We start from the raw sequence: 14,320 nt of genomic DNA, 5'->3' as shown, positions 1-14,320 counted from the left end.
AGGTCAAGAATTAAACACGGCTAGTAATTAGTAACCATGATATGGTGTCGTAAAAGTGCAAGGTTAGAGATGTTTATGTCAGTCTATGAAGGATACTGAACTTTTTGCTATTTTCTTCATATCTGCCATCAACAGTCCTACATATTAGTCTGAGTTAATTCCACATGTTCTCTTCTAATATGGGGAAGTGAAAATATTTGTTTTAGTAAATTGTTGATAAGTTTATAGGCTTCTTAAATATTCTACTTTATTCTACTTTCTTCTTGTTATCTTGTAACATAAATTGACTGTTTTCTGTTATTATCGAGGAATTTCATGTTTCCAATGTGCCGTAAAATGCTTATATATATATATATATATATATATATATATATATATATATACATACTTGACTTCTTTAATCACAGATATTTGAAATGAGGTCAGAGTACAATATGAGGGCAGCTTGCAAAAAATGTGGCGGCAGTTGTTATTACAACTTAAGGCTATGGGAAAGATTCATTTTCCATGTGGGAAATCAACCCTCTCTCTTTATTATCATTTTCATTGTAGCTGATTGAATGATCACAAAGAAAATCATCATCACATAGGTTCAAGGTAAATATTTGGTTGTTTGCTTTATTATTATTTGAATCTTTACATGTATTCATGTCTGTTGTTGGTGCAAATTGCTTATCCTGGGCAAACTTTCCTAAAATACATGAAACACTGAAAAAAAAATAGACTAGAAAGCAAGGCCAATATTGTCCAAAGAAATAGAGTTCCAAGAAAAAGATCACTAAAATTTAGATCATATTTTATTCTATTGTTTCACAATCTAATTATTAAAATCAAAGCCACACATTTTAAAAGTTGTCGGACGGTTTGTGGGATTAGTGGTTATGAAAATGTGTACCATTGAGGAATATCAGGCTTCAGCTGGAAAATAAGCTCCTTTAATAAAAGCCAGTTCCCTTCTCTTCTAATATGGGGATGGGAAAATATTTGTTTAGATAAATTGTTGATAAGTTTATAGGCTTTCTTAAATAGTCTACTTTCTTTTTGTTATCTTATGCCCTCTCCTGAAATAAAAGCACTGGTAAGAAGCACACAGTGCCAATTTGTACTTGTAGCTAAATTATTCATTTTTCTGTAAGAAACTCAACTCTACATCCAACTTTTCTACTGCAGGGGAAAAAAGAAAACAACATGCAGAATATTCAATCATACAATAATCCTAGTGTAATGTAATAAAATAAAATGTTTGAAAACTAAACATCTCTAGCGAAGGTATTTGTATTGAAGAGTATGATTTAAAAATCAAAGTTATATCTTAAAAGTTGATAATCCTATAGTCTCAAGACTTGAAAATGAATGAGAATATTTACCATGGAAAAGTAAATATTTTTAAAACATAGTCTAGACTTGGATTATAAAAATAAGAAAGCTTGTAATTCTTATAATCTCTGAATCCTTTTAAATGTAAAATTATAGTATGCTTTAATTTTGTACAAGTACACAAAAAAGCAAAATTTAGGATACAATCGAACTTTAACTTTGGGCTTCCTTTCACTGGAAGTTTACTAAAATTTTATGCATTCATATGATTATCAAGAGAAATACTATGATTGCATGTTTCATGTCTTATATATAAGCTATGTTTAAGCTATCATATAAATAAAAAATGAAAGAAAGATGCATAAAGCATCACAGTTATGTAGAGGATGTGAGTTATTCAGTCGGTTCTCAGGTTCACTTGCCTCTAAGTGTTAACACCTCTAGAATAGCTCAGGGACAATTGAGGATGTAAAGTTAGCATCTACATATGCATTAACATAATTTATAAGCACAAAACTGATGTTTGCAAATAGCAGTAAATATACACCCAACAATTGTAAGTGTATACTGTCAAACTTGAGATTCATTTTAACAGTTTTGCCTCTTAAACCCTACAAAGACTGCTTTTAGCTGATAAAAGAAGTAAACAAGAAATTGTCATTTAAATAGTCCTTTTAATGTGTTTCACTAATTAAAAATCAATAAACACATTACAAATTTAAGAAGAATTAAATGTTGTTTAGGCAGAGTATATTTTAGAACAAAGTAGGATCTTTGAAATTATATTATCTTTACCATGGCAATTTACTATAATATTAATATGGTTGGTGAGACTACTTCATAGAATTTGAATATAAAGAAAATAAGATAACATGGATATCAAAATATTTTAAAATGCCTGAGTAAAATGTATTTCTAATATTATTTAATATTTTAATATATTCCATTCCTCTAATCAAACCAAAGTATAGTTATGTAGATTAGTTACATATAAAGTTTCATTTCTCCAAGCTGTATTTATCATTTGATCACAAAGCTTGTTAACTTAAATAGTCTTTTATTGTCATGATTCATTTTCTCATAATAATACTGTTTAACTGCCTTATTTTTTGAATAAATATATGCAAACCTGCCAATTATGTTCAGCATAGTTATGCTAGATGTTCAATGATCCATTAAGAACCATTTCACTACAATACAACTGCCTGGAATAGATCCAGTTCAAGGCCTACAAATACCAGTAATCAGAATGTCACTATGACCAGAACAGAAAAACAATACTGTGTTCCATGTATGTCAACAGATTCTCTCAAGCACTGCCCGAAAACCAATTTCATAGTCTATCAGAATACATGTAATTGAAACGTGCCTCCCATAAAACTACAACTTGCATTTATATATTGCTATGAGTTTTTCCTTTCCTTTATACTACACCTTAAAAATACTGAACTGATTCCCCTGCAGCAGCAATGAAGCAGGAGCATATTTCTGCTTAGTCACAGCGAGAATGTTGATGCCATTAAGAACTTCTTTATTATAGATGATTTATTTCCAGAGACCAAAGGATAGCAATACATCACTGTCAAAGCTGGCGGTGAAAGCTATGACTTGCTGTAAAATACTGTATGCTGCCATTGAGGGGAATTCATGTCAAAGTCTCCTTTACTAAAGTAGGTTGACAATAGATTAGTGTAGGTCTGATGAACTTCGAAAGTGTCTTGTAAGTGGGTGGCAGAAGTCACGCTTTCTTCAAAAATGATAAGTAAAAAATGAACTGTATGCTATTCTCTAACAATTATACATCATTGGTTGAAGGAATTTAATCCGAAGAAATCACTTCACTAATGCTTTACTAAAATATGACTTTAAGGTAATGCCCTGTGGGATTTATTAAACAGACGTATTACCTAGGGGAATACATTCTAGAGCAATGACTAATATAGTAATTAGTGAGTGCATTTGTAAGAATGTACCCACTATTGAGTGTGTTGCAAGACTTCTCTGATCAGGGAGTTCAGTTTCATTTCCTCACAGGCCTGAGCCCAGCTGTAGAAACTTCTTCCTCTTAGTCTTTCATCATCAACCTTACACCATATGTTTTTAATGTTTCCAGCCATCCCACTAGTCCCCAAAGTACCAAACATTTGCTTAACATTTGTTTATATTTTCCTTCATCCATGTAAGGTCCATGTTATAATGTTTAATATATTTTAAAGGAAAATATGTTTTTCTTTAAAAAGTGACTTGCTTTGAATTGAAATTGTTAAAATGGTATACTTAGGTTTGCATATTTACATACATATTTGGTACTGAAAATATTCATATTCATCGATAAGCATAAACATAGGTAAAGATATAACTCCCAAAAGTTTGTTTCTTTATATTCTAATAAGCATAGGCAAAGCCAACTTTACTGTTTGCATGTAAATTTCTATTATTTTTTAGACATCTTAAGATACTTTTCTTAGCTTATACACCTCTGCTTCTGTGTGCTTCTCTGTTATACCATATTACATAAGCAGCACTCACAGTGAGAAATTTGAGATCTCATTCCTGACAATAGTGATTTCTCATATTATAGTAAGATACTGCACTTAAAAACAGCACTAAACATTCATCCCAAATATTAAATGTCTTCTCCTTAAATATGTAAACTCCATAATTCTTTAATTGAGATGACAGTTGGGGGTTATTTTAGGAGTAATTACTTTAAATTCACATATAAAGAAAGCTATTTCTAGGCATTGTATGAATTTGAATGATACACATCTATTATTATAACAGTGACTTCCTAGACAGAACTGTCTGTGAGTGAACAATGTAAGCAGGAGTTATTTTCTGTTTTAGGAACTATCAACTATTTTGTAAGACTAAGTTTAGGAGTTTGAGATAAGAATTTTAGGGCACATTTTTTTTTTTTTTATCGGATCACATACAAATTTCTTGTAAGAAAAGATGCTGAGAATGTAGTTTCAAAACCCTTGATGTAAATGTATAACCATACTTCGTATTGAAATAGCATAACTCTCCCATACAGGTGATGTGAAATTTTAAAAAATGTATTGTTTTTATAATACAGAAACCTAAAGAATTTTCATATCAATGTGAGGATGATCAAGAACCATCTGACTGTAATTTTGGAAATATTATTGAAATTGGCAGGCTAGCGGGTAATAAAGTTCATAATTCATGAAGAGCTTTTTTGGTTATTAAAAATAAAAAATATTAAAAATAAAATTCTGTGGCTTCTAATTTTATAGTATTTTTCCTTGGATATCAAATAAAGAAATGCTCACAAGTTTGCATTGGAGGTATTCTCCACAAAAGCACATCTAACTAACAATGACATTAGTATTTTAATAGGTAAAATAAGAATAAGTTTGGAACTTAAAGTAAATTTAAAACCTCCATCAGACAAATTTTGAACTCCCTATGCTCAGTTAGAATTTTGATTGTGTAATACTTCAAGTAATTTCAATCCAAACTAAAAGTTTGATAGTGAATAGTCATTACACTAAAGTAGAAATTTATCTGCCTATGTTTTGAGGAAATGAAAGAAAGAAAGAAAGAAAGAAAGAAAGAAAGAAAGAAAGAAAGAAAGAAAGAAAGAACAGGAAAGTGCACAGGGCCACAGGAGATATGCGGGATGATGATGTCTTCCCTCTCTTGCTCAATCCAACATAATCCTCATCAGTAAAGGATTTTGTGAAGAACGATGAGGGCATGAGGCTAATCAAGTAGCATCTTGGCATAAAACGTGTAGCCAAACACCTTCACAACTTGAAGTGGCTACAGGATATTTAAACTCTGCATCTGTTACTGAAATTATTAATGTAAAGGCATATAGACTATGAGCGATCCGTTGAGGTCTTGGGAACTCATCAGAACAGGTATCTCGAGTCAAGAAACTCTTGTGTTACAAAAGTGAGGATAAATAAAAGCGGGTAGCACCATTACTAAAGACACGTCAGCTTCCGTGTTTTCAAAAATACTTTTAGCCCTTTGTCCATGTATGCTCACTTACTCACTCACAGTTCAGTCTCACTGGTATGTGCTCCTTTTGCTCTAGGCCCCTACCATATCATTATTAAGTTCATTTATATTTAAAATAATATGCTTAACTTATATTTGGCAAATTTATGTTTTAAGCCACCTGAACATATTTAAAGAGAATTTTATTTCATGTTCTCATCAGTACTTTGAAGTGAATGGGCATGCTTTTTAAAGGTAGACTTGTAAAAACTATATGTTTCTTTAAACTTTAGGAAATCTTTTTGTTGGGTTAATGCATTTTTGTCGATGAGGATATATTAAAACTGCAGTAGGTACTGTGGGAGAATACAGATATTTAAAAAAATAAACAAAACAAAATCAGGAAGTCCTATTGTCAGGGAGTCTCAGTAAGTCTTCTCAATGAGGATTCTAACTGATGGAGAACACCTGTTGAGAAGTTGCCTGAGATTTAACTGAATTTGTTGTTTTGTTTTACAGATGGTCATGTGTCTCAGGCTGGCCACTCTATTTAACCAAGAGTGACTTTGAAGTTCTGACTGACCTGCCTTGCCTTCCCTACTGCTATTACAAGTATGAACTTCTTTTTAGAAAGCTACAATTAGCAGTTATACTTCAGAATTAGCAAAGACTTCTACATTCATGTTATATTTTACATCACTGCACAAAATAGTACACAGGGAAAGGTCTCCAAATGAAAAGTGTTCTTATACATTCATGTGATAGACTCCCTTACCCACTTGAAAATCTGTTTAAGGTCTATACCTTAAAATAAATAAAATATCACATTGTAACCTCAAAGTACTAGTATAATTCTTGTGCAATTATTGATATTCCAGCCACACATCTATTTTCTAAACACTTTATAGCCTGATTCACGGGATTTAATAAAAAATCTGTGTTAATATGTATACACCTGAGATTAAACAAAAAACTTGAAGCACGAACCTTGGGCCCTGCGATCAAAACACTCACAGACTATAATCACTTTTTACTTTAGCTATAATGTGAGCCATACAGCACCAAAGTTTCTATATTTCATATCTCCTTATTGTACATGAGTATTACAACATAACTATGAAATATTCTTAACCCATTTCTAAAGATATACTATGTACTTTCAAAACTCTAAGCAAGATAATGAAAAATGAAGATGACCCAGAGCTACAAGCTGTTCATCCAATTTGATTTTGGGGAATACGAGTCTACTTTAAGAAAGAGACATGAAATTAGTAGCATATTTAAGTGGCAGGCCGACTGATGCAAATGCTAGCAAATGAGCTAGATACAAGACTATGAAATTCCTGCAGACTTCCTTCATTCCACTTGAGCACAATATGCATTGCTGCCCAGTTGTTGAGGGGAAAGAGAAGGGGGGAGGCACATCAACTGGCTAATTTATTATGATTTTTATAATAAATATGAGAGAAATGTGGTACATTCCCAAAGATATTAATTTATTGAATTCTATAACCCATCTTTTAAAGGACTGAAGGAAGACAGAGGAAACTGTTAGCTGTTTAGGTGGAGAATTTTTAAGACAGAAGTAGCATAGGGAATTGAGACACTTTGGTCAAATTACAAACTTAATCCAAAGTCCATTTTGTACTTTGGTGGGTTAGAATTTTTGTTTGTTTGTTTGTTTTTACATAAAAGAATACAAAGACATTCTTTTACTTACTACTTAAACTGTGGAAATTTGGGGTAGTATGTGATTTTTCTTGGTTTGGGTTTCACTCTGTGAGGACCCACCACTATGATTTACAGCCAATAACCAGCTTCAGTAGCAATATAATTAACACAGTACAAGCACTACATCCTTCCAAATTTTTGGATATTTTATTCAAGAGTGCTCTTCACTTGTCTAAGAAGACACACTTGCTGACAATTTTACTGCACCAATTTGATTTTATAGATTTATTTTTATGCTGGAAACTAGATAAAAATTCAGCTCACAGCCCTTAAAGTAGATGAATAAGTATTAGCCTTTTGTGACAACTTTGTCAGTGGCATAAATATAGGACAGGTGTACAAAATATTTGCAATTCCAAAATGACTGCATCACATCTATAAACAAACATTTAATCATTATTCCCTCTATAGAGATATTAGTGTTTATAAATACCAGTTTCACGCAGTTACAGGAAGACATTTTTAGAAGCCAAGTTTTTATAGTTGAGAATTTCTTTCATGTTTCATATAAACTTTAAGTCCATGATTACATGATTACTCATATACAGTGAATATTATAAAAATGGCATTTTATAGTTGAATAGTAAATTACATCGTACATGGCAAGCCTTGCTCACATGGACACTATGCTGTCACAGAAAATGTTTTCTGCTTAGTGTTAGGGCATGGGAGGGGATTATATTAGCAGGTCTATGGGTCTTCCACACTCCATGTGAGCAATAGTAACTTTGCTGAGACAAGCTTTTCAAAGCATAATAGTAAGGCCAATGACTTTCCATTTACCTCAAACTAAACTGCACCCCTCACATGCCAATTTTGGTTATACTTAGGTGCAAACTTCAATGCCTGCTCAGAGAAGTTTGTAACAACATGTGTTCTCAGTATTATGATACCCAAGAATTATATTTTTCTGTGACACAACAGTAGTGAATAAAAGAACAAGGGGGTGACTGGATCATTCCAGTACAGTCATCTTTGCAAAAATTAATGTCTATGGCTTTGGGCAATGGTTTTATTTTCATCTTATGTTTAATATGTGTAGATACCTTGAAAATATACCCTGTTCAAGAAACAAGTCATGTGGGATCCACTGCAATTTAATTCCCTGTCATCAATAGCATAAAAAATGACTTTATGATACTTTGGGCATACTTTTCATCCCTCAGTGACTACAGGAAGCTCACCGGAAAATCTGGAAACAATGAAATTCTTTTCAAAGATTTTTTTTTCTTGTTACTGTGCCTAGCTTGTACAAAGCACATTAGGATGTGAAGAACACTTCCAAAGCTGAAGCTGAAAGTTTAGTTAAGGAATGAATGGGGTTCACGTGCCCCAAAATATAAATAATTTATAAATATAAAACCAATTTATCAGAGGGTGAAAATATAAAACTAATTTATCAGAGGATGAAACTTGGTTCAAGCTGATTCACAGCTTTAGAGCCCTGACATGGTGACTATTCCATACTAAAGAAGTTAGCTTCAATTTGGAATATAAACTTCATATCAGCTTAAAATGTTTTAATGGAATAAAATTCATTAAAAGGAAATTAACTTTTTTTCCCTTTTTTTCTACTCTGGGAATCCTGTTATGGAAAGAAATATAGTCCTGCAGATAGAATAAAGTTTAACTATTGACTGTTGTTATCATTTCAAAATGTGTAAAAATAAATTTGAAAAAATGCAGCAGAGGTATGGCATGTGTTTTAGCTATTTTTACCCAGGAGGGATTCTGAATAGCCAATGGTGTTCACACAGGGTCAAAGATGTGAACCATTTTGAGTTAACTATTGCCCACCCCACACACATGATTGCTGTCCATCTGGCTTTCCCTTATCCAAAGGTCTCAGGACAGCACAGCAAAAGCTTTTACGTGAAGTCCCCTTTACTCTAAAAGTCTCCTACCTGAATTATGGACATCCGAGTGGCAGGGGTCTCGCTCGAATTAGTCCCTTGTCCGGTGAAGCTGGTGTGGCAGCCTGCGTGCCCCTGTGGGACAGTCAGGTTGTTGGAGGCTGGCTTAAGATACATCACCTCTGACCGGGGCGAGCTGAGGGGCAGGCGGGTTTGGTAGTCGAAGTACATAGGGGAGGTGGCCAGGGAGGGACTGCTCACCACGTTCATGACGTTCATGGCGTTCCTCTCCTCCACCTCGCTCTGCACCAGCATGATATCGTTTTTGTTGATTTTCTTCTTCTTGCCCTTCCCCCCGCCTAGCTGAGGGTGGCTGTACTCGGCGATGCGGCAGTTGTAAGTGCGAATCTCCTTGTTTTCCCGTTTACACTTGACAGCGATGGTGATCATGGCCGCTAGGAGGATGATAGAAATCGTGCTCAGTGTCACTATGAGAGGCAGGGACATGTCCCAGTGGTGCTGCTCCCCGTTCACTCGCGGTACCCCTTCAGGCAGGGAGCCGCTCACTGAGCGGATGATAAGTTTGGCCACAGCGGAAAGGGTGGGCTTGCCATGATCGGTCACCTTCACCACAAGCTCCACCACTGGGGTCACATCCTCCCAGAAGGGGTGCAGCGTGCGGATCTCGCCGCTGGACGGATCAATCTCAAACAGGTGGTCATCGTTGCCATCCACGATCTCATAGGTGAGGCGCCCGCTCTCTCCAAAGTCGCTGTCCAGGGCGCGCACGGTGCTTACCAGGTACCCCAGGCCAGCATTGCGCGGGACCTGCAGCTCAGCTGTGTCATTCTGTAGAGTGGGAAGCACAATCACTGGAGCGTTGTCGTTCACGTCTAACACCGTCACCCTCACCGTGGCGTTGCTCTCCAAGTGCGCTGGTGCCCCTGAGTCCTTAGCCAGTACTTTGAATTCAAAAGCCTTCGTTTGTTCATAGTTAAAGGAGCGTAGGGCATATATGGCCCCGTTAGTGGGGTTCACGGACACATAGGTGTAAATAGACACGTCACCGATGTGTGAAGGAAGAATGGAATATGACACTGTCCCATTTTGGCCCAGGTCGGGATCCTGGGCTAGCACTGACCCGAGGTATTCTCCTGGAATGTTGTTCTCATGTACTTGGAGCACGTAAAGTCCTTTGGTGAACCGAGGCGGATTGTCATTCTCATCCAGAATCTTGACAGCGAAGGACTTGGTGGAGTTAAGTGGAGGGGAGCCCCCGTCCCGGGCCACAATGGTCACATTGTACTCATCTTGTGTCTCCCGGTCCAGTGGACGGTCAGTCACCACGGTGTAGAAGTTGTCATAGTTCTCTTCAAGCTTGAAGGGGACGGAACCGGGACCCCCCAGGCCACCTCCAGTCCCTCCTCCACCTAGAACCCGACACTGAAGCTGCCCATTCTTGCCTGAGTCCCGGTCAGTGACCCGAACTAGGGCGATGACTGTGCCAGGCGGGGCGGCCTCACTCAGCGCCCCCTGGCGCACGGAGACGAAACCAATGGACGGCGCGTTATCGTTGCGGTCGATAAGCTTGACTGTGACCTTGCAGTGGGCTGGGATTGGGTTAGGTCCTAGGTCTCTGGCCTGCACGTCGATCTCCAACATGCCGTTCTCTTCATAGTCCAGGTTGCCCTTAACGCGGATCAGGCCAGTTTTAGGATCGATGGAGAAGAGCTCCCGCACGCGGTCGGGCACATAGCTGCTGAAGGAGTAGAGGACTTCTCCGTTGGGACCTTCATCAGCATCAGTGGCGTTCAAATCAATGACCACGGTACCTAGTGGAGCGTTCTCGGGCAGTTCAACCAAGTATGATGGAGCCTCGAAGACTGGACTGTTGTCATTGGAATCGATCACCTTCACATTGATCTGTACTGTGGCGGAGCGTGGAGGCTCCCCGCCATCTAGGGCGGTCAGCACCAGAGTGTGGTGGTTCTGCAGCTCGCGGTCCAGTGCCTTTTGGATGACCAGCTCTGGGAACTTGGTGCCGTCGCCGCGGGACTTGACGTCCAGGGCAAAGAGGCCATGATCATCGCGGGTGAGCAGATAGGTGCGGAGCCCGTTCTCGCCAGCGTCTGGGTCGTGTGCGCTCGTGAGGGGGAAGCGGGTGCCGGGTGCTGCGTTCTCTGAGATGTCCATTTCTATCTGATCCGAGGGGAAAGAGGGAGCGTTGTCGTTGATGTCCTGGATCTCTACCTTGATCATGCAAATCTCCTTGTCGTTAGCGAACACCTCTAGGGAGAGCTGGCACTTGGCATTGTGGCGGCATAAGGACTCACGGTCGATGCGCTGTTTGGTGTAGAGGAGCCCACTGTCGGCGTCCACGTCCAGCAGATGCGGTGCGGAGTTCTCCAGCACCCGGTAGCTGCCAGACTTGCTCCTCCCGCTGCCGCTGCCGCGCTCAGGCGGCGGAAGCCCGGGCTGCAGTCGGGCATCCTTGCCGATGTTGCCAATCACCGTGCCGGCCCCTTGCTCCTCTGGCACTGAGTAATTGAGGTTTTTGAGTGTCAGGGCAGGGGCCCACAAAAGGAAGCAGCAACAGATGGAAAGGTACATCCCAGACCGGTGGGGTGGGAACAGGAGCAGCCGGACTGGAGGTGCTAGCTGGTGGGTGCGCGCCAGTCTGGAACCGGGGCGGAGCGTACGAGCTCGGAGCGAGCCACAAGTCTGCGAGTCTTTCCTTCCCTCCGCACCCGGGCTGCGGCACCAGGCAGTCTCTCCTTATTCCGCTCAAGTTGCCCGAACCTGTTGATCTACAGCATTCGCACTGGGAGAGATGCAGCCGCGCAGCGAAGCTGCAGCAGCTCGGAGCCAGGCGGCGACTCCCTGCGGCTGAAGGCAAGCTAAAGGCTTTGTCTCTCCCGCCTGGACTTAGGGAGGTTCAAACTTGCGTGATGAGGCTGGCGATAAAAAGGAAATCGGAGTCTGGAAGAGATGATAATGAGCTGAAGAATTGCTGGGTTTTCCTCACTCCCGCTAGGCGCTGCAAAATCCACTCCCTCTGGCAGCCTACAGAATACTCTTCAAATCCGGTGGGGGAGGGCTTCGGGAGGTGTGTCTCCAGGCAGATCAGAAAGTGGAATCCTTTAGTTACTCGTATTCGGTGATGCGATTGATGGGAATGAGTAGGGACGAAGAAAGAGTCACAGATACATATGTATATTTGAGGCTGCCCTGGCACACGGCGAAATGTCTGCTCGCTATGCAGGATGCTCGGCTTTCAGGCAGTGTATTGCTGCATTTAAAGATCTAATCTTGCCTTGCTGGCTTAGGCGGCGGCGGCAGCGGACTGCATCTCCGAGCCAAGTCTTTTTTTTTTTTTTCTTTCTCTCTCTCCCTCTTCTTTTTCTCTCTTCTTTCCGAGCAGCCAGAGGGAGGGGAGGAAATGCAGAAGAAAAAAAAAAGTGTCCCGATTTGTAGTTTCCTCCCCCTACCAAGCTCCTCCCTCTCTTCCTCGGAGAGGGTTCTCCCCCAAAATCAAAAAAGCCACAGCCTGATCAGCATTTGCGCCGAGAGCCTATTGGGAGGAGAAAATATAGAGATATATCTCCGCCTCTGTTCGTAGAACACTCTGGTGTGTCTCTATGCCAATCCGGGAGCCGCCACTACCATCCCATCCTCTTCCAGCAAGCAAAGACTTGTCTCCCTGCAGTTTAATTCCAGTTTGCTTTTCTTGCCAGGCGAAAGGAAATCAACAGGCAACTCATGGTTAGACGTGCAGATTTGGGGGGGGGGGGGGAGGGGGGGGGAGGGCAGACTAGAAAGGAGGAGGGAGCTACCCTCCCAGTCCTAGCACACACACACACACACACACACACACACACACACACACACACTCTGCCCTGTCTCTCACTAGAAGGGAAACAGTCTCTGCATTCACAGGGCTGGGCTGTCAAGTGGCTCTCTTTTCTTTCTATTCAGCACCTCCTTCCAGTGGCCCAGCCTCCTTTTCATCTAGAAAGGAAAACCTTGGCGAGGAACAAGAGTGGTGAATATTTGAAGAGAATACAGTGTAGGCTTTTTTCCCATTATTATTATTATTATTATTATTATTATTATTATTATTATTTTAAATTGGAGGAGTAGGGTCAACGGAATACATCAAGGCTTGGCGTGATGCATTCTGCAGTCTGGCTCACACACGTTCTCTGATCGACTTGGGAAAGGCAGAGAGGGTGAGGAGCTGCAGCCACCGCGGTTCTGCCAGGGCGCCCACCCGGGAAAACTACCTCCTCCACCTCCGAGGGGAGGTTAGGCACGGGTTGATCTACACATTATTTCCGCTTCTCCCAGCGCCTCGGTATACGGGAATGACACATCCAGAAATGCAGGTGTTCTCATCTGCGGGATGAGTCAGAAGCAGCGGAACGAATCGTATTCACTCTCCCCTCATGGTCCTCCCTTCGCAGTCCTTAGTTGAGGCTTCTTCTTAAGGCTTTCTCTGACTCACTCAATAGGAAAAACAAAAACAAAAAAACAAACAAACAACAACAACAAAAAAGCCGGATTCACGTCGGGGGGTGGGGGAAGAAAACGAGAAAAAGCGTGGGGGGAGAAAGGCAAAGCTGAATCCAGGAACACTTTTACTCTACCTCTTTCGGCCGGAGTCCGAGGCTCTGCAAAACAAGGCGTCTGCTTTGCTTACGAATATTTATTTGTTTTTAAAAAACCTTTCCACTTGGTTAGGCGTGAGATGCCCCCAAATCTCTCAGTCTTAGGGGTGGGGGCACGTTTCCAGTAATGATTCACAGCTTAGCCCAGGATCATAGTTCAAGATTTTCCTCCCAACGGTCTCTGTTCACAAAGTCCAGCATCGGTGTGCATAGCTAATTGTGCAGTCTGTTGTGGAGGGTTTGTTTTTTTAATTCCTCCTTTTTTTTTTTTTTCTGTCACGAGTGGTCTCTTTCAGTCTAGTGCGGTGCCTGTCAGGATCACCCCAAAGCCTGAGAAAGACGTGCAGGTTTCAAACCGAATAAATCCATCTCCGCCAGCCAAGACGCGGAGGAAATGGAAGGTGAAAAATTCAATTCAACAGTTGGAGTACCGTCTCCGAGCCGCCCTCCTCCGCTGCGGCAGCCGCCGGGCTCGCAGTCCGGATTCTCTCCCCAGCGTCTCTTGCTGACTGACTCTATTCACCTCACGCCGCCGCTTAAACATTGATACTGATTCTCTGCCAGCCAATCGGCGTGGGGAGCCAGACCCTGCCTTCTCGGCCCACGCCCAATGGGAGGCGGAGAAACGGCAGGCGGGGGCGGGGCCAGCAGCCCCAGCGCTTTAGAGTCATTGACTAGCTTGAGTCCGACCCGAGAGCATCAAGGCCCGCAGAGCCCGCGCTAAGTCTCCGCGGCGGCGCCCAGGGCTGAGCCGTGGTCGCCCTGGTGTTTAGCTACGGG

The 14,320-nt window shown here is 40.8% G+C and overlaps 1 protein-coding gene across 3 annotated transcripts in view; it reads right to left on the bottom strand.

The window, feature by feature from the left end:
* Pcdh17 (protocadherin 17) overlaps window positions 1–14,051 on the bottom strand; it is a 92,424-nt gene extending 78,373 nt beyond the window's left edge. For 2 of the 3 annotated variants that reach the window (XM_029469017.1, XM_021182027.2), the window contains exon 1: window positions 8,925–14,051. In XM_029469017.1, the coding sequence (XP_029324877.1) occupies window positions 8,925–11,483 (2,559 nt within the window). In that variant the 5' untranslated portion in view covers window positions 11,484–14,051. The remainder of the gene's footprint in view (window positions 1–8,924) is intronic. The other variant, XM_029469018.1, reaches the window with a different exon arrangement.
* Between the last annotated feature and the right edge of the window lie 269 nt (window positions 14,052–14,320).

This window comes from Mus caroli, chromosome 14, assembly GCF_900094665.2.
Source record: "Mus caroli chromosome 14, CAROLI_EIJ_v1.1, whole genome shotgun sequence".
Classification (NCBI taxonomy): domain Eukaryota; kingdom Metazoa; phylum Chordata; class Mammalia; order Rodentia; family Muridae; genus Mus; species Mus caroli.
Note: the sequence above shows the minus strand (reverse complement) of the source record. Positions and strands in the feature narration are given on the sequence as shown.